We start from the raw sequence: 21,383 nt of genomic DNA on the forward strand, positions 1-21,383 counted from the left end.
CATACTACTGCTATTTGGGTCAGAGAGGACAGGATGCTGAGGTAGGAGAGAGGGTGGAGGAAAGGAGAGGAGGGAGGAGGAAAGGAGAGGAGGGAGGAGGAAAGGAGAGGAGGGAGGAGGACAGGAGAGGAGGGAGGAGAGAGGGTGGAGGAAAGGAGAGGAAGGAGGAGGAAAGGAGAGGAGGGAGGAGGAAAGGAGAGGAGGGAGGAGGACAGGATGCTGAGGTAGGAGAGAGGGTGGAGGAAAGGAGAGAGGGTGGAGGAAAGGAGAGAAGAAGAGAGGGTGGATTGGAGGTCTATAAATATATATACAAAAAATGCGCTTTCTTTCTAAAACAAGGACATTTCTAAGTGACCCCAAACTTTTGAACTGTAGTGCGCATATATATATATATATATATATATATATATATATATATATATATATATATATATATATATACTGCTCCAAAAAATAAAGGGAACACTTAAACAACACATCCTAGATATGAATGAAAGAAATAATCTTATTAAATACTTTTTTCTTTACATAGTTGAATGTGCTGACAACAAAATCACACAAAAATAATCAATGGAAATCCAATTTATCAACCCATGGAGGTCTGGATTTGGAGTCACACTCAAAATTAAAGTGGAAAACCACACTACAGGCTGATCCAACTTTGATGTAATGTCCTTAAAACAAGTCAAAATGAGGCTCAGTAGTGTGTGTGGCCTCCACGTGCCTGTATGACCTCCCTACAACGCCTGGGCATGCTCCTGATGAGGTGGCGGATGGTCTCCTGAGGGATCTCCTCCCAGACCTGGACTAAAGCATCCGCCAACTCCTGGACAGTCTGTGGTGCAACGTGGCGTTGGTGGATGGAGCGAGACATGATGTCCCAGATGTGCTCAATTGGATTCAGGTCTGGGGAACGGGCGGGCCAGTCCATAGCATCAATGCCTTCCTCTTGCAGGAACTGCTGACACACTCCAGCCACATGAGGTCTAGCATTGTCTTGCATTAGGAGGAACCCAGGGCCAACCGCACCAGCATATGGTCTCACAAGGGGTCTGAGGATCTCATCTCGGTACCTAATGGCAGTCAGGCTACCTCTGGCGAGCACATGGAGGGCTGTGCGGTCCCACAAAGAAATGCCACCCCACACTATGACTGACCCACCGCCAAACCGGTCATACTGGAGGATGTTGCAGGCAGCAGAACGTTCTCCACGGCGTCTCCAGACTCTGTCACGTCTGTCACATGTGCTCAGTGTGAACCTGCTTTCATCTGTGAAGAGCACAGGGCGCCAGTGGCGAATTTGCCAATCTTGGTGTTCTCTGGCAAATGCCAAACGTCCTGCACGGTGTTGGGCTGTAAGCACAACCCCCACCTGTGGACGTCGGGCCCTCATACCACCCTCATGGAGTCTGTTTCTGACCATTTGAGCAGACACATGCACATTTGTGGCCTGCTGGAGGTCATTTTGCAGGGCTCTGGCAGTGCTTCTCCTGCTCCTCCTTGCACAAAGGCGGTGGTAGCGGTCCTGCTGCTGGGTTGTTGCCCTCCTACGGCCTCCTCCACATCTCCTAATGTACTAGCCTGTCTCCTGGTAGCGCCTCCATGCTCTGGACACTACGCTGACAGACACAGCAAACCTTCTTGCCACAGCTCGCATTGATGTGCCATCCTGGATGAGCTGCACTACCTGAGCCACTTGTGTGGGTTGTAGACTCCGTCTCATGCTACCACTAGAGTGAAAGCACCGCCAGCATTCAAAAGTGACCAAAACATCAGCCAGTAAGCATAGGAACTGAGAAGTGGTCTGTGGTCCCCACCTGCAGAACCACTCCTTTATTGGGGGTGTCTTGCTAATTGCCTATAATTTCCACCTGTTGTCTCTTCCATTTGCACAACAGCATGTGAAATTTATTGTCAATCAGTGTTGCTTCCTAAGTGGACAGTTTGATTTCACAGAAGTGTGATTGACTTGGAGTTACATTGTGTTGTTTTAAGTGTTCCCTTTATTTTTTTGAGCAGTATATATATATATATATATATAGGACATTTCTAAGTGGACATTAGGACATTTCTAATATATGCACTACAGTTTGTGTTTAAAATAAAGAAAAACCCTAGAATGAGTAGGTAGGTGTGTCCAAACTGTTGACTGGTCCTGTATATAATATTTATTCATATCTACAAGCAATACAAGACTCCATTCATATGGTGGTTGTTCATAGTATCCCAGTTTACCTACGGTCTTATCTACACCTGGTGACCTGTTTTTAGAAATGATATGAGAAAAAAAATATTCAATTTCATTTGGAACGGCAAGCCAGACAAAATTATACAGATCTATTTATATAATGAATATGAATTCTGAGGGCAGAAATGATTAAATATTAAAGCGTTAGACCTCTCACTAAAGGCTTCAGTCATACAAAAGTTATACTTAAATTCAAAATGGTTCTGTAGCAGATTAGTAAGAATGTCTCACCCCATGTTCAAGAATGGCCTTTTTCCCTTTTTTCAGAATACAATTTTTCACTTTCGGTTAATTGAGTTTATTTTATTTTTACAGGGACAGTGCATATTAATCAACGTTTCAGTAAAAGTGCAGGTTTTAGCCAGCCGGCTAATTTTCAACCGCAGTCCCTGGGCAGGTTATTAAAAACAATTACAATATAGACAATCATTGAACAGTGAGCACACGCAGAGTAACATAGGACAAGCAAGACATAGCATACAGACAGAGCAACATAGAACAAGCAAGATGTAGCATACAGACAGAGCAACATAGAACAAGCAAGATGTAGCATACAGACAGAGCAACATAGGACAAGCAAGACATAGCATACAGACAGAGCAACATAGGACAAGCAAGACATAGCATATAGACAGAGCAACATAGGACAAGCAAGATGTAGCATACAGACAGAGCAACATAGAACAAAAAGCAACAAGACAAAATCCATAAAAACAACAAAGTGTTTCCACACCTCACAAGCTACAGACAACAGACAACATGGAAAGTGGTAATACACAGCTAGGAATTATGTTCACAGGTCTGATTGACCTTTAGCCATGTCTTCATGCATTTTGTGAAAGTGTGATATGTGGTGCAGTTATGTGTGTCTGATGGCAGTGTATTCCAGACATGGGAAGCTCTCACAGAGAAAGCAGATTTACTAAAGGTGCTTTTCCTTAAGGGAACTATACAGTCACCTCTCATGGCAGACCTTGTGCCATGAGAGGTGAATTGAAAATGAAATAATCTCAAGAATAACGATATTTTTTAAATCAAGCCATAGAAAGTTAGTTGCAATTTCAGTTTAATCCCCCAGAAAAGACAGAACAAATAATTGAACGAATATTGTGGTTAAACTCAAATATACTAATTGATACAAAAAATTATTTATTTTAATGTATTTTTTAAAAGAGTATAATCTTTGTAAATGATATGATGAATATGACTGGTGGAGTTGTCACATGCAGCTAACAAAAATATATGATAATTTTTACATTTACATTTTAGTCATTTAGCAGACGCTCTTATCCAGAGCGACTTACAGTAGTGAATGCATACATTTCATACAATGTCATACATTTTTTTTCTGTGCTGGCCCCCCGTGGGAATCGAACCCACAACCCTGGCGTTGCAAACACCATGCTCTACGAACTGAGCTACAGGGAAGGCTAATATATAATGTCTGCTATAACATACGGAGGATTGCAAACGATGCCGACAATTACATTGACGAAGCTACAATCTATCTACAATATTAAAGCTGATCAACCCATCAAAAATATATATTATAAAACAAATAATAATACTGACCTGCTCCAATCCCACTGATCACAGGAGAGGAAATGCGAAGAGAAAGGAAGAACAGGGAGGATGCTAGCTGGGGGATGAAGACTAGGCTAACTTTATGTTAGAGTGATACTGACCTGCTAGCTAGGGGATGAAGACTAGGCTAACTTTATGTTGGAGTGATACTGACCTGCTAGCTAGGGGATGAAGACTAGGCTAACTTTATGTTGTAGTGATACTGACCTGCTAGCTAGGGGATGAAGACTAGGCTAACTTTATGTTGTAGTGATACTGACCTGCTAGTTAGGGGATGAAGACTAGGCTAACTTTATGTTGTAGTGATACTGACCTGCTAGCTAGGGGATGAAGACTAGGCTAACTTTATGTTGTAGTGATACTGACCTGCTAGTTAGGGGATGAAGACGAGGCTAACTTTATGTTGTAGTGATACTGACCTGCTAGCTAGGGGATGAAGACTAGGCTAACTTTATGTTGTAGTGATACTGACCTGCTAGCTAGGGGATGAAGACTAGGCTAACTTTATGTTGTAGTGATACTGACCTGCTAGCTAGGGGATGAAGACTAGGCTAACTTTATGTTGTAGTGATACTGACCTGCTAGCTAGGGGATGAAGACTAGGCTAACTTTATGTTGTAGTGATACTGACCTGCTAGCTAGGGGATGAAGACTAGGCTAACTTTATGTTGTAGTGATACTGACCTGCTAGCTAGGGGATGAAGACTAGGCTAACTTTATGTTGTAGTGGTACCGACCTGCTAGCTAGGGGATGAAGACTAGGCTAACTTTATGTTGTAGTGATACTGACCTGCTAGTTAGGGGATGAAGACGAGGCTAACTTTATGTTGTAGTGATACTGACCTGCTAGTTAGGGGATGAAGACGAGGCTAACTTTATGTTGTAGTGATACTGACCTGCTAGCTAGGGGATGAAGACGAGGCTAACTTTATGTTGTAGTGATACTGACCTGCTAGCTAGGGGATGAAGACTAGGCTAACTTTATGTTGTAGTGATACTGACCTGCTAGTTAGGGGATGAAGACTAGGCTAACTTTATGTTGTAGTGATACTGACCTGCTAGTTAGGGGATGAAAACTAGGCTAACTTTATGTTGTAGTGATACTGACCTGCTAGCTAGGGGATGAAGACTAGGCTAAATTTATGTTGTAGTGATACTGACCTGCTAGCTAGGGGATGAAGACGAGGCTAACTTTATGTTGTAGTGATACTGACCTGCTAGCTAGGGGATGAAGACGAGGCTAACTTTATGTTGTAGTGATACTGACCTGCTAGCTAGGGGATGAAGACTAGGCTAACTTTATGTTGTAGTGATACTGACCTGCTAGCTAGGGGATGAAGACTAGGCTAACTTTATGTTGTAGTGATACTGACCTGCTAGCTAGGGGATGAAGACTAGGCTAACTTTATGTTGTAGTGATACTGACCTGCTAGTTAGGGGATGAAGACTAGGCTAACTTTATGTTGTAGTGATACTGACCTGCTAGCTAGGGGATGAAGACTAGGCTAACTTTATGTTGTAGTGATACTGACCTGCTAGCTAGGGGATGAAGACGAGGCTAACTTTATGTTGTAGTGACACTGACCTGCTCCGATCCCAGAGACCACGGCTCCATCGCTGACTCCTCCTGTGTTGGCATTGTTAGAGGGAGCGTTGTGAGGGGCCAGGCTAGGCAGGAACAGACACCTACAAAGAAGAACATATTGATACATCCTATTTCATCTAGCATATAGAGGTAGTGATTGGCACAGCTAATCCAATATTCAGATCTCCTTATGGACGTTAGTGTTCCATTACTTGAGTCAGTGTTCATTTTTGGAGAAAAAACAAAATTGTATGGCTATTTTAACAATGAAAAAGATTTGTCTAAATGTAATTAAATTCAATTCCCAATCTGGTCCTCATATAATCATGGCCACCCCCAGTTTACAATAGTCTCATTCACCCCCTCCTCTCCCCTGTTACTATTCCCCAGGTCATTGCTGTAAATGAGAACGTGTTCTCTGTCAATTTACCTGGTAAAATAAGTGTTAAATTAAATTAACAAAAAAATTACAAAATAAAAAAATGTATCCTTGTGACATTTTTACCTACAAGGATATACCATGCAATTAGATTTTTTTTAATTTAATAAAACAACTTTTGAATGTAGTTTTTATAATGGAGCGTTGAGATACTGCTTCCAGGCTCCATCACCACCGTTACCCTGACTACAGAAACACCACCGTTACCCTGGCTACAGAAACACCACCGTTACCCTGGCTACAGAAACACCACCGTTACCCTGGCTACAGAAACACCACCGTTACCCTGGCTACAGAAACACCACCGTTACCCTGGCTACAGAAACACCACCGTTACCCTGGCTACAGAAACACCACCGTTACCCTGGCTACAGAAACACCACCGTTATCCTGGCTACAGAAACACCACGCATTGGTGTCTCCTAAACACATTTATGTGCAAAAAAAAGTGTGTACACCCATTGACCCATACTGACCGGTTCTGGGTGTGTTGTGAGACCCATTGACCCATACTGACTGGTTCTGGGTGTGTTGTGAGACCCATTGACCCATACTGACCGGTTCTGGGTGTGTTGTGAGACCCATTGACCCATACTGACTGGTTCTGGGTGTGTTGTGAGACCCATAGACCCATACTGACTGGTTCTGGGTGTGTTGTGAGACCCATACTGACTGGTTCTGGGTGTGTTGTGAGACCCATACTGACTGGTTCTGGGTGTGTTGTGAGACCCATACTGACTGGTTCTGGGTGTGTTGTGAGACCCATTGACCCATACTGACCGGTTCTGGATGTGTTGTGAGACCCATACTGACTGGTTCTGGGTGTGTTGTGAGACCCATACTGACTGGTTCTGGTTGTGTTGTGAGACCCATTCTGACTGGTTCTGGGTGTGTTGTGAGACCCATACTGACTGGTTCTGGGTGTGTTGTGAGACCCATTGACCCATACTGACTGGTTCTGGGTGTGTTGTGAGACCCATACTGACCGGTTCTGGGTGTGTTGTGAGACCCATACTGACTGGTTCTGGGTGTGTTGTGAGACCCATACTGACCGGTTCTGGGTGTGTTGTGAGACCCATACTGACCGGTTCTGGGTGTGTTGTGAGACCCATACTGACTGGTTCTGGGTGTGTTGTGAGACCCATACTGACTGGTTCTGGGTGTGTTGTGAGACCCATACTGACCGGTTCTGGGTGTGTTGTGAGACCCATACTGACCGGTTCTGGGTGTGTTGTGAGACCAATACTGACTGGTTCTGGGTGTGTTGTGAGACCCATACTGACTGGTCCTGGGTGTGTTGTGAGACCCATACTGACTGGTTCTGGGTGTGTTGTGAGACCCATACTGACTGGTTCTGGGTGTGTTGTGAGACCCATACTGACTGGTTCTGGGTGTGTTGTGACAGACCAACCCCAGAACACAGCAGACTAAACAGCTGTACCTTGTCTGTCCTAACAGGGGCTGTGGCATTAATATTTCAGAGTGACAGATGGGGGAAGGATGGTGTGTGTGTATGTGTGTGTGTGTATGTGTGTGTGTGTGTGTGTGTGTGTGTGTGTGTGTGTGTGTGTGTGTGTATACAGTTGAAGTCGGAAGATTACATACACCTTAGCCAAATACATTTAAACTCAGTTTTTCACAATTCCTGACATTTAATCCTAGTAAAGATTCCCTGTCTTAGGTCAGTTAGGATCAGCACTTTATTTTAAGAATGTGAAATGTCAGAATAATATTAGAGAGAATGATTTAGTTCAGCTTTTATTTCTTTCATCACATTCCCAGCGGGTCAGAAGCATTGCCTTTAATTATTTAACTTGGGTCAAACGTTTCAGGTAGCCTTCCACAAGCTTCCCACAATAAGTTGGGTGAATTTTGCACCAGTCCCTCCTGCAGCAAAGCACCATCACAACATGATGCTGCCTCCCCGTGCTTCACGGTTGGGATGGTGTTCTTCGGCTTGCAAGCCTCCCCCTTTTTCCTCCAAACATAATGATGGTCATTATGGCCAAACAGTTCTATTTTTGTTTCATCAGACCAGAGGACATTTCTCCAAAAAGTACGATATTTGTCCCCATGTGCAGTTGCAAACCGTAGTCTGGCTTTTTTATGGCGGTTTTGGAGCAGTGGCTTCTTCCTTGCTGAGCGGCCTTTCAGGTTATGTCGATATTGGACTCGTTTTACTGTGGATATAGATACTTTTGTACCCGTTTCCTCCAGCATCTTCACAAAGTCCTTTGCTGTTGTTCTGGGATTGATTTAAACTTTTCACACCAAAGTCCGTTCATCTCTAGGAGACAGAACGCGTCTCCTTCCTGAGAGGTATGACGGCTGCGTGGTCCCATGGTGTTTATACTTGCGTACTATTGTTTGTACAGATGAACGTGGTACCTTCAGGCATTTGGAAATTGCTCTCAAGGATGAACCAGACTTGTGGAGGTCTACAATTTGTTTTCTGAGGTCTTGGCTGATTTCTTTTGATTTTCCCATGATGTCAAGCAAAGAGGCACTGGGTTTGATGGTAGGCCTTGAAATACATTCACAGGTATACCTCCAATTGACTCAAATGATGTCAATTAGCCTATGAGAAGCTTCTAAAGCCATGGCATAATTTTCTGGAATTTTCCAAGCTGTTTAAAGGCACAGTCAATTTAGTGCATGTAAACTTCTGACCCACTGGAATTATGATACAGTGAAATAATCTGTCTATCCAGAGACAGGTGGAGAGAATACCCCCCCCCCCCCCCCCCCTGCTGTAACAGAGACAGGTGGAGAGAGAATACCCCCCCCTGCTGTAACAGAGACAGGTGGAGAGAGAATACCCCCCCTGCTGTAACAGAGACAGGTGGAGAGAATACCCCCCCCTGCTGTAACAGAGACAGGTGGAGAGAATACCCCCCCCCTGCTGTAACAGAGACAGGTGGAGAGAGAATACCCCCCCTGCTGTAACAGAGACAGGTGGAGAGAGAATACCCCCCCCCGCTGTAACAGAGACAGGTGGAGAGAATACCCCCCCCGCTGTAACAGAGACAGGTGGAGAGAATACCCCCCCCTGCTGTGACAGAGACAGGTGGAGAGAATACCCCCCCCTGCTGTGACAGAGACAGGTGGGGAGAATACCCCCCTGCTGTGACAGAGACAGGTGGAGAGAATACCCCCCCTGCTGTGACAGAGACAGGTGGAGAGAGAATACCCCCCCTGCTGTGACAGAGACAGGTGGAGAGAGAATACCCCCCCCGCTGTAACAGAGACAGGTGGAGAGAGAATACCCCCCCCTGCTGTAACAGAGACAGGTGGAGAGAGAATACCCCCCCCCTGCTGTAACAGAGACAGGTGGAGAGAATACCCCCCCGCTGTAACAGAGACAGGTGGAGAGAGAATACCCCCCCCTGCTGTAACAGAGACAGGTGGAGAGAGAATACCCCCCCCTGCTGTAACAGAGACAGGTGGAGAGAATACCCCCCCGCTGTAACAGAGACAGGTGGAGAGAATACCCCCCCCTGCTGTAACAGAGACAGGTGGAGAGAGAATACCCCCCCTGCTGTAACAGAGACAGGTGGAGAGAATACCCCCCTGCTGTAACAGAGACAGGTGGAGAGAATACCCCCCCCTGCTGTAACAGAGACAGGTGGAGAGAGAATACCCCCCCCTGCTGTGACAGAGACAGGTGGAGAGAGAATACCCCCCCTGCTGTGACAGAGACAGGTGGAGAGAATACCCCCCCTGCTGTGACAGAGACAGGTGGAGAGAGAATACCCCCCCCTGCTGTGACAGAGACAGGTGACTGAACAGAAAAGGAAAGCTGAAGTACCAAACCTCTCAGCATCCTAAAATCTGGCTTGTGAAAAACAGAATAGTCCCAAAAGGCAATTGATGACAGTAGGGTTGCAAAAGTACGATAACTTTCCCCAAATTCCCAAGTTTTCCAGAAATCCCGGTTGGAGGATTCCCAGAATCAGACGGGGAAACGCAGGGAGGCATTTCTGGATAACCTGCTTATTTTGGGAATATTTCTGGGAAATTTGCATCCAGAGATAACAGTGAAAAAAGGAATGCGCGTTTCCCCAAAGCCCTGTGTTTACGACGGTGTGTTTACGGCTGTGTGCTTACGGCTGTGTGTTTACACAACTGTGTGCTTACGGCTGTGTGCTTACACAACTGTGTGCTTACGGCTGTGTGCTTACGGCTGTGTGTTTACACGACTGTGTGTTTACACGACTGTGTGTTTACACAACTGTGTGCTTACGGCTGTGTGTTTACACGACTGTGTGTTTACACGACTGTGTGTTTACACAACTGTGTGCTTACACAACTGTGTGTTTACACAACTGTGTGCTTACACAACTGTGTGCTTACGGCTGTGTGTTTACACGACTGTGTGCTTACACAACTGTGTGTTTACACAACTGTGTGCTTACACGACTGTGTGTTTACACAACTGTGTGCTTACGGCTGTGTGTTTACACGACTGTGTGCTTACGGCTGTGTGCTTACGGCGGTGTGTTTACACGACTGTGTGTTTACGGTTGTGTGATTACGCGACTGTGTGTGCGTCTCCTTACCCGAAGCCCTCCAGCGAGGTGTCGAACTCCACGAAGGCTGGCGTGAGCTGTGAGCCGTGGAGGCGGATGTCGTGGGGCGTTGTCATGGAAACCAGGCATTTGACGCGTGTCAGCGGCACGGTGGAACCCTCGGCCGAGCGCACCAGGCTTCGGCTGATCCGGTACTGACCATTGTCCTCACCGACTGGTGCAAACACGCTGTCCGGACCGAAGCAACCCTCCATGGACATGGTCATAGAGTCTGTCGTAGAGGCGGATAGAGAGAGGTTCAGAGGTCATCTAACCCTAACACTCACTGTGAGGACCATCCACATGGTCATAGAGTCTGTAGGACAAGAGATGAAATGTTAATACACACCACCATGCTTCTTGTGGTACAGACACTTACAGCCCGGTTCACTACAACCCAGGTCACTACAGCCCGGTTCACTACAGCCCGGGTTCACTACAGCCCGGGTCACTACATGCTATTTCTAAAAACACAGACACGATAAAATAACTGAGGTGATATTATATGTGCCGGAATGTTGGATATCTGAAGCAATTGAGTCATTTCATATCATATTACATTAAGAGAGGAAGGATGTTATGGTTATATATAGAAACAGTCAGAATAGAGGAAGGATGTTATGGTTAGATATAGAAACAGTCAGAATAGAGGAAGGATGTTATGGTTAGATATAGAAACAGTCAGAATAGAGGAAGGATGTTATGGTTAGATATAGAAACAGTCAGAATAGAGGAAGGATGTTATGGTTAGATATAGAAACAGTCAGAATAGAGGAAGGATGTTATGGTTAGATATAGAAACAGTCAGAATAGAGGAAGGATGTTATGGTTAGATATAGAAACAGTCAGAATAGAGGAAGGATGTTATGGTTAGATATAGAAACAGTCAGAATAGAGGAAGGATGTTATGGTTAGATATAGAAACAGTCAGAATAGAGGAAGGATGTTATGGTTAGATATAGAAACAGGCAGAGGAAGGATGTCATGGTTAGATATAGTAAATTATGTGCCTTTGGTTAATATCCCATCACAGTGAGAAGAGAACAATTTAGAGATTGATGTTACTGCTAAATAAAATAACCACATTGTAAACATTCCCTTACTAAATAGACAGACAACATGAATCGAACATGAACATTAGTTTGAAAAACGTAATCTTCCTGACTCTGACCGTTACTGGCAGTTTACAGGAAATGAACGAGGGGCTATGGAATTGAGCCTGATGGGGAATTACGATTGTGAAATATTGTCCATATCTTCTAACAGATTCACCTCAGGTTGGACGGGCTCAGACTCCGATCGGACTAAAGAGATGGAGGTTTTTTTGCCAATTGTTGGCCTTTTCAAGCTGCCTGCCTGTCTGCCTGCCTGTCTGTCTGTCTGCCTGTCTGCCTCTCCCCTGGAGAAAACTCTCGTCTTGTCATACTACTGAATAGAACCAAGCCGTGCTGAACCAAGCCGTGCTGTACTGCATTGGCATGGTTAGGATTCCATCGTAGTTGATGGACCTGTGATGAAGAGATGGTATCACGGCCAGTAAACGGTATTGTGACTCGGGTTCCGCTCAACATTGAGAGCGGTGTCTTACTTCTCATCTCTGCGTCGCAGCTAAGGGAGGAGGGTTTGTGGACGCGGTACTGTTTCAGCAGCTTCATGTCCCAGGCTCCACAGTTTAGAGGGTTACCCAGCCGGAGGAACTCTCTGTGGGGGAGAAAAAACAGCAGATAGAGGGTAAGAGAGAGAAAGAGAAAACGAATGGAGAGAAACAACATGGAAGACATGCAGGGTAACTACGTCTCTCGGTCGACATGCAGGGTTACTACGTCTCTCGGTCGACATGCAGGGTAACTACGTCTCTCGGTCGACATGCAGGGTGACTACGTCTCTCGGTCGACATGCAGGGTAACTACGTCTCCCGGGACGACATGCAGAGTAACTACGTCTCTCGGTCGACATGCAGGGTAACTACGTCTCTCGGTCGACATGCAGGGTAACTACGTCTCTCGGTCGACATGCAGGGTAACTACGTCTCCCGGGACGACATGCAGAGTAACTACGTCTCTCGGTCGACATGCAGGGTAACTACGTCTCTCGGTCGACATGCAGGGTAACTACGTCTCTCGGTCGACATGCAGGGTAACTACGTCTCTCGGTCGACATGCAGGGTAACTACGTCTCCCGGGACGACATGCAGGGTAACTACGTCTCCCGGGACGACATGCAGAGTAACTACGTCTCTCGGTCGACATGCAGGGTGACTACGTCTCCCGGTCGACATGCAGGGTAACTACGTCTCTCGGTCGACATGCAGGGTAACTACGTCTCTCGGTCGACATGCAGGGTAACTACGTCTCTCGGTCGACATGCAGGGTAACTACGTCTCTCGGTCGACATGCAGGGTAACTACGTCTCTCGGTCGACATGCAGGGTAACTACGTCTCTCGGTCGACATGCAGGGTAACTACGTCTCCCGGTCGACATGCAGGGTAACTACGTCTCCCGGTCGACATGCAGGGTAACTACGTCTCTCGGTCGACATGCAGGGTAACTACGTCTCCCGGTCGACATGCAGGGTAACTACGTCTCTCGGTCGACATGCAGGGTAACTACGTCTCTCGGTCGACATGCAGGGTAACTACGTCTCCCGGTCGACATGCAGGGTAACTACGTCTCTCGGTCGACATGCAGGGTAACTACGTCTCCCGGTCGACATGCAGGGTAACTACGTCTCTCGGTCGACATGCAGGGTAACTACGTCTCTCGGTCGACATGCAGGGTTACTACGTCTCCCGGTCGACATGCAGGGTAACTACGTCTCCCGGTCGACATGCAGGGTAACTACGTCTCTCGGTCGACATGCAGGTTAACTACGTCTCTCGGTCGACATGCAGGGTAACTACGTCTCCCGGTCGACATGCAGGGTAACTACGTCTCCCGGTCGACATGCAGGGTTACTACGTCTCCCGGTCGACATGCAGGGTAACTACGTCTCTCGGTCGACATGCAGGGTAACTACGTCTCTCGGTCGACATGCAGGGTAACTACGTCTCTCGGTCGACATGCAGGGTAACTACGTCTCTCGGTCGACATGCAGGGTTACTACGTCTCTCGGTCGACATGCAGGGTAACTACGTCTCTCGGTCGACATGCAGGGTAACTACGTCTCCCGGTCGACATGCAGGGTAACTACGTCTCTCGGTCGACATGCAGGGTAACTACGTCTCTCGGTCGACATGCAGGGTAACTACGTCTCTCGGTCGACATGCAGGGTAACTACGTCTCTCGGTCGACATGCAGGGTAACTACGTCTCTCGGTCGACATGCAGGGTAACTACGTCTCTCGGTCGACATGCAGGGTTACTACGTCTCTCGGTCGACATGCAGGGTAACTACGTCTCTCGGTCGACATGCAGGGTAACTACGTCTCTCGGTCGACATGCAGGGTAACTACGTCTCTCGGTCGACATGCAGGGTAACTACGACTCTCGGTCGACATGCAGGGTAACTACGTCTCTCGGTCGACATGCAGGGTAACTACGTCTCTCGGTCGACATGCAGGGTAACTACGTCTCTCGGTCGACATGCAGGGTAACTACGTCTCTCGGTCGACATGCAGGGTAACTACGTCTCTCGGTCGACATGCAGGGTTACTACGTCTCTCGGTCGACATGCAGGGTAACTACGTCTCTCGGTCGACATGCAGGGTAACTACGTCTCTCGGTCGACATGCAGGGTAACTACGTCTCCCGGTCGACATGCAGGGTAACTACGTCTCCCGGTCGACATGCAGGGTAACTACGTCTCTCGGTCGACATGCAGGGTAACTACGTCTCTCGGTCGACATGCAGGGTAACTACGTCTCTCGGTCGACATGCAGGGTAACTACGTCTCTCGGTCGACATGCAGGGTAACTACGTCTCTCGGTCGACATGCAGGGTAACTACGTCTCTCGGTCGACATGCAGGGTTACTACGTCTCTCGGTCGACATGCAGGGTAACTACGTCTCTCGGTCGACATGCAGGGTAACTACGTCTCTCGGTCGACATGCAGGGTAACTACGTCTCTCGGTCGACATGCAGGGTAACTACGTCTCTCGGTCGACATGCAGGGTAACTACGACTCTCGGTCGACATGCAGGGTAACTACGACTCTCGGTCGACATGCAGGGTAACTACGTCTCTCGGTCGACATGCAGGGTAACTACGTCTCCCGGTCGACATGCAGGGTTACTACGTCTCTCGGTCGACATGCAGGGTAACTACGTCTCCCGGTCGACATGCAGGGTAACTACGTCTCCCGGTCGACATGCAGGGTAACTACGTCTCCCGGTCGACATGCAGGGTAACTACGTCTCTCGGTCGACATGCAGGGTTACTACGTCTCTCGGTCGACATGCAGGGTAACTACGTCTCTCGGTCGACATGCAGGGTAACTACGTCTCTCGGTCGACATGCAGGGTAACTACGTCTCTCGGTCGACATGCAGGGTTACTACGTCTCTTGGAAGTATTCGATTTTTGTGATTGATTTGATCAGGGAGACAATATTACCTACTGTATGGTACATCGAAATTATCAATGATCAAACACAAAACCTAAAGTCTTTCTTCTCTTATAACCATCATTATTATGACAAAGAGAAAGTGGGAGTGAGAGACAGATAGAGAGAGACCGAGAGAGAGAGAGAGAGAGGGGAGAGAGGGGGAGACAGAGAGACAGCGAGAGAAGGGGGGGAAAGACAGAGACAGAGAGAGAGGGGTGGGACAGAGAGAGAGGTGGGGAGACAGAGAGACAGCGAGAGAAGGGGGGAAAGACAGAGACAGAGAGAGAGGGGGGGACAGAGAGAGAGAGGTGGGGAGACAGAGAGACAGCGAGAGAAGGGGGGGAAAGACAGAGACAGAGAGAGAGGGGGGGAGACAGAGAGAGAGAGGTGGGGAGACAGAGAGACAGCGAGAGAAGGGGGGAAAGACAGAGACAGAGAGAGGGGGGGAGACAGAGAGAGAGAGGTGGGGAGACAGAGAGACAGCGAGAGAAGAGGGGGGAAAGACAGAGACAGAGAGAGGGGGGGAGACAGAGAGAGAGAGGTGGGGAGACAGAGAGACAGCGAGAGAAGGGGGGGAAAGACAGAGACAGAGAGAGGGGGGGAGACAGAGAGAGAGAGGTGGGGAGACAGAGAGACAGCGAGAGAAGGGGGAGAAAGACAGAGACAGAGAGAGGGGGGGGAGACAGAGAGACAGCGAGAGTGTGTCTCCCTCACCTCAAGACCATAGGCTGCAGGGCCTGTGAGGCCAGCCTCTCAAACATCCTCTGCAGCGGCGGGTGTAAGGGATGTTCCTCGTCTCCCAGGGCCAGGCTGCAGCGCTGCAGTAGTCTGCTGTGTAGACCTGCTTCACACAGTATCTGCTGGTTTCTCTCACTGTGGACCAGCAGCTGCAGGATGTTAGCTACTGCTAGCTGGAGGTCCTGGGCATGCTGGGTAGGGAGGGTTAAGATTTATTTCTCTAGACTAGTGTTGTTGAGATTCAGCTGAACAAGGAAGATACTCAGACATTCAGAGATATTCAGTTCTTAGCAGGAAATGGAACTCTTGTACAAGGAGAGCCGAACAAGGTTTGGTCCTCATTCACCTCAGTTGAGACTAAAGAGGAAGTAAACTTTATTCCATTGTACCGACTAGCATCACTGAGAGAAAGTCCTTTTTTCCCCCAGGAGAAAACAGGAAGATATTCATTCAATCGTTCATCCTGAAGCCAGGACACAGGAAGTGGGTGTGCCTTCCTGTTGTTTACTTACCTCTGGTTGGCTGTCGGAGCTGACGGAGGCCAGCAGGTCCAGCATGGCCAGCACAGCCCCCGGGTGGATGACCACCGAGTCTGACGAGGAGGAGGAGGAAGAGTTGGCCAGGTGTAGTTTCAGGTTGAGGTCTGTTAGGGCTCTGACGCCCGCAGGGGGTCCCGATGTGCCCTGGTAGCCGTGCCTGTCGGGTTGTTGACAGTTAGTGGAACATGAAACCCTGGATGGTTCTATTGGGAACTATCCACATAAAGAGTTACCAAAACATTGTGGGGTTAAATCCAAATTAAAGCAGGACATATATTATAATCTCTCCTTACAAAGGGATTATGATCTGAGATTTTCACCCAAATGTTGATTCATGTGCACTGCCTCCGTTAAATAAAAGCGGGAAGAGATGAAACACGGATGAGGTTAAAGGTCAGCCAGTTTAGAGATGAAACACAGGAGAGGTTAAAGGTCAGTCAGTTTAGAGATGAAACACAGGAGAGGTTAAAGGTCAGCCAGTATAGAGATGAAACACAGGAGAGGTTAAAGGTCAGTCAGTTTAGAGATGAAACACAGGAGAGGTTAAAGGTCAGCCAGTTTAGAGATGAAACACAGGAGAGGTTAAAGGTCAGTCAGTTTAGAGATGAAACACAGGAGAGGTTAAAGGTCAGCCAGTTTAGAGATGAAACACAGGAGAGGTTAAAGGTCAGTCAGTTTAGAGTTCATCTGTAGACGACTAACTGGATTAGAATTAGATGCTCACTTCACAGATCCCTGTCTTTACGGCCCCCTGTCTGAACGGCCCCCTGTCTGAGCGGCCCCCTGTCTGAACGGCTCCCTGTCTGAACGGCTCCCTGTCTGAACGGCTCCCTGTCTGAACGGCTCCCTGTCTGAACGGCTCCCTGTCTGAGCGGCCCCCTGTCTGAATGGCCCCCTGTCTGAGCGGCCCCCTGTCTGAACGGCTCCCTGTCTGAACGGCTCCCTGTCTGAACGGCTCCCTGTCTGAACGGCTCCCTGTCTGAACGGCCCCCTGTCTGAACGGCTCCGTGAATATTATGGTCATCAGTGACTGCAGACTGACTGACTGATTGACTGCAGACTGACTCATTTACTGCAGACTGACTCATTTACTGCAGACTGACTCATTTACTGCAGACTGACTCATTTACTGCAGACTGGGTCATTTACTGCAGACTGACTCATTTACTGCAGACTGACTCATTTACTGCAGACTGACTCATTTACTGCAGACTGACTGCTGACTGACTGACTGACTGACTGCTGACTGACTGCAGACTGACTGACTGACTGCAGACTAACTGCAGACTGACTGACTGACTGCAGACTGACTGACTGACTGCAGACTGACTGACTGACTGCAGACTGACTGCAGACTGACTGACTGACTGATTTTGTATTTACTTGCATCCTCAACAACTACTCATTGTTATCTGTAGATTCGTCAGTTGATGATCAGTGAGAAAATGATTTTAGCCTTGAACACGGCCTCTCTATTTCCTTACTTTGGAAAACCAGAGATGTTTTCAGCAAGGAGAGGAAAGCAGAGAGGAGGAGAGGAGGGAGGAGAGGAGGAGGAGAGGAGTGCAGGGAGAAGAGGAGAGCGGAGAGGAGAGAAGAGCAAGGAGGAGTGGAGAGCAGAGAGGAGGAGAGGAGAGCAAGGAGGAAGAGAGTAGAGAGGAGAGCAGAGAGGAGGAGAGGAGAGAGAAGAGGAGAGGAGGGAGGAGGAGAGCAGAGAGGAGGAGAGGAGGAGGAGAGGAGAGCAGGGAGAAGAGGAGAGGAGAGAGAAGAGCGGAGAGGAGAGAGAAGAGCGGAGAGGAGGAGAGGAGAGCAGAGAGGAGGAGAGGAGAGCGAGGAGAAAGGAGGAGAGGAGAGGAGAGCAAGGAGGAGGAGAGGAGAGGAGGAGAGCAGAGAGGAGGAGAGCAGAGAGGAGGAGAGAGAAGAGAAGAGGAGGAGAGGAGGAGAGCAGAGAGGAGAGGAGAAGAGGAGAGAGAAGAGGAGAGGAGAGCAGACAAGAGCAGAGAGGAGAAGAGCAGAGAGGAGAGGAGGTGAGGAGAGCAGAGAGGAGAGGGGGAATGTAGAGGGCTCAAAGGAAGGAAATGAAGGTGTCAGCAGAACTAGCAGAGAGAGAGGCAGCGCAGACAGAGAAAAAAGAGAGAGAAAGATGAGAGAGAGAAAAAAATGAGAGGAGAGAGAACGAGAGGAGAATAATTCACATAATTTGGTGCTTTAGAGAGGGAGTAGAGGCTCAGAGCAGCATGACATAGCAGCAATAGCTGACATAGGGGAAGGAAAGGAGTGGAGAGCAGCAGGGAGAGGGGAGGAGGAAGAGGAGGAGGAGGAAGAGGAGAAGTGCAGAGTGCAGTAGCTACCTCTTCCTGGCGAGTGCTGGCGTGCCCCAGGGGGAAGGGAGGGAGGTCTCGTGAGTCAGGCAGGGGGGAACCTGCTCCGAACGACTGAACACAGCACACACACACACACAGCCAGGTGGGCACACACACACACACACACACACACACACACACACACACACACACACACACACACACACACACACACACACACACACACACACACACACACACACAGCCAGGTGGGCACACACACACAGCCAGGTGGGCACACACACACAGCCAGACACACACACACACAGCCAGGCAGGCACACACACACACACAGCCAGGCAGGCACACACACACACACACAGCCAGGCACACACACACACGCAGCCACACACACACAGCCAGGCAGGCACACACACACAGCCAGGCACACACACACAGCCAGGCACACACACACACACACACAGCCAGGCACACACACACACACACAGCCAGGCACACACACACACAGCCAGGCACACACACACAGCCAGGCAGGCGCAAAGGTTAAAGGAGAGAGAGAAAGAGAGAAGAGACGAAGGAGGGAAGCTGTTAGTTAGAAGGCTGAAAGAGAAGAGAGCTCAGTGTACAGCTAGCACGCTACCAGGAGGCTAATGCTACCGCACGCTACCAGGAGGCTAATGCTACCGCACGCTACCAGGAGGCTAATGCTACAGCACGCTACCAGGAGGCTACTGCTACAGCACGCTACCAGGAGGCTACTGCTACAGCACGCTACCAGGAGGCTACTGCTACAGCACGCTACCAGGAGGCTACTGCTACAGCACGCTACCAGGAGGCTAATGCTACAGCACGCTACTGCTACAGCACGCTACCAGGAGGCTAATGCTACAGCACGCTACTGCTACAGCACGCTACCAGGAGGCTAATCCTACAGCACGCTACCAGGAGGCTACTGCTACAGTACGCTACCAGGAGGCTAATGCTACAGTATGCTACCAGGAGGCTAATGCTACAGTATGCTACCAGGAGGCTAATGCTACAGCACGCTACCAGGAGGCTAATGCTACAGCACGCTACCAGGAGGCTAATGCTACAGCTACACTCATGTGTACGTTACACTACAACAGTGTGGTAGAAAGGCTCTCCATTCACAAGGCAGCATAGCCAAGTCACGACTGCACAACTGCCATGTGCTGTATTGAGGTATGACTTGTTTGTCTCAGAAGAGATCGATTGATAGGAAGTCAGTATGGAAAAGTGCACTATAGACTACTGGAGAATTGTTTGGTAGTAGCTTTGAATATGTTTGTCCAAAACCACCCTTCATTTCTAGGGTTTGAGGAACCCTATTTGGTGATAGCCCTGGTTTGGTTTCAGTAAGTACCTGAAATGAATGGTAATGTTACTGTAATCTTCAGTAATTGACTGAGTCTGTTTCAGTGAGTAACTGACAGTAGCCGAGGTACCTGTCGAAGGAGTCGGTGGCCATCTTGTACAGGTATATGAAGAGTTTGCTGCAGTGTTTGAGGGTAGGGCAGACACCGTCTCCAGCCCCTGCTCCGGCTGCAACCCCATCGTCCTCCAGCAGCCTCAAGAAGGGCTGGGCGTTGGAGGGGAACACCCCCGTGGGTCCAACCTTCTTGGCTTCTGAGAAACAACCCAGAAGCCTGGAGGTGGTGGGGTATGGCTCAATCAATCAATCAAGATCAATCAATCAATCAAATGTATTTAGCTTTACATTGTCATCACTTAGCAGACACTCGTATCCAAAGTTGATAAGCAAACAGTCATTGCAATTTATTAAACCCTTTTAACATCAACAGTTGTCACAACAGCAGTGTCTGTCTGTCTGTCTGTCTGTCTGTCTGTCTGTCTGTCTGTCTGTCTGTCTGTCTGTCTGTCTGTCTGTCTGTCTGTCTGTCTGTCTGTCTGTCTGGCTGTCTGTCTGTCTGTCTGTCTGTCTGTCAGACACAAATAAGGCCTCACCTCAATTGGCTGACCTAGCTACAATCACAAATGACAGCATTCAATGTTTTCCTTTGGGTGGTTGGTCAAATTCTGGGTCGAATGTGAAAACAAACCTGAAAAGCTAAAACCAGAATGAGCGATTTATCCAACGTCCTTTACCTGACGGCGTCTGCCAGTTTTTCGTACTGGATCTCCGTCCTGAAGAAGTGTGAGTTGGCTGGTTCGTACCGCATGGCAGCGGTCAGCGTGCAGAAGACTGTGTGCAGGAGTTCAAACACCTGGTTCTGATTGGCCCTCTCCCATCCGTGACGTGGCGGCTGGCAGAGCGAGCGCTCCATGGCAACGAGTAGGGACGTGACGTACACGAAGCCGCCAACCTTCCGGAAGACAGTCCGCGTGCGGTGGCTCTCTCTCAGCACGGCCAGGAGAGCCTGAGAGGACAACAGATCAATGTTGTTATAAAATAGACATAGGATGTTGAGTCCCACAGTTTTGGGACAACGTAGTGTGGGGCTGGAACAAAAAAGGCCCCCAAAAGAGATTGGCCAGTAGAGACAGACAGAGTAGAGATTGGCCAGTAGAGACAGACTGAGTAGAGATTGGCCAGTAGAGACAGACAGAGTAGAGATTGGCCAGTAGAGACAGAGTAGCGATCGGCTAGTAGAGATTGGCCAGTAGAGACAGACAGAGTAGAGATTGGCCAGTAGAGACAGAGTAGAGATTGGCCAGTAGAGACAGACTGAGTAGAGATTGGCCAGTAGAGACAGACAGAGTAGAGATTGGCCAGTAGAGACAGACAGAGTAGAGATTGGCCAGTAGAGACAGAGTAGAGATCGGCTAGTAGAGAT

The 21,383-nt window shown here is 48.4% G+C and overlaps 1 protein-coding gene across 8 annotated transcripts in view; it reads right to left on the minus strand.

Annotated features, from left to right (window-relative positions):
* LOC106585952 (WD repeat and FYVE domain-containing protein 3) overlaps nucleotides 1-21,383 on the minus strand; it is a 268,301-nt gene that overhangs the window by 113,794 nt on the left and 133,124 nt on the right. For 7 of the 8 annotated variants that reach the window (XM_045706795.1, XM_045706796.1, XM_045706790.1 and 4 more), the window contains exons 14-21: nucleotides 20,695-20,966; nucleotides 20,034-20,234; nucleotides 18,595-18,678; nucleotides 16,217-16,400; nucleotides 15,681-15,895; nucleotides 12,013-12,125; nucleotides 10,416-10,656; nucleotides 5,418-5,518 (exon numbers count right to left, since the gene is read on the minus strand). In XM_045706795.1, the coding sequence (XP_045562751.1) occupies nucleotides 5,418-5,518; nucleotides 10,416-10,656; nucleotides 12,013-12,125; nucleotides 15,681-15,895; nucleotides 16,217-16,400; nucleotides 18,595-18,678; nucleotides 20,034-20,234; nucleotides 20,695-20,966 (1,411 nt within the window). The remainder of the gene's footprint in view (nucleotides 1-5,417; nucleotides 5,519-10,415; nucleotides 10,657-12,012; nucleotides 12,126-15,680; nucleotides 15,896-16,216; nucleotides 16,401-18,594; nucleotides 18,679-20,033; nucleotides 20,235-20,694; nucleotides 20,967-21,383) is intronic. The other variant, XM_045706797.1, reaches the window with a different exon arrangement.

The sequence above is a fragment of the Salmo salar genome, chromosome ssa24, assembly GCF_905237065.1.
Source record: "Salmo salar chromosome ssa24, Ssal_v3.1, whole genome shotgun sequence".
In the NCBI taxonomy this organism is placed as follows: Eukaryota; Metazoa; Chordata; class Actinopteri; order Salmoniformes; family Salmonidae; genus Salmo; species Salmo salar.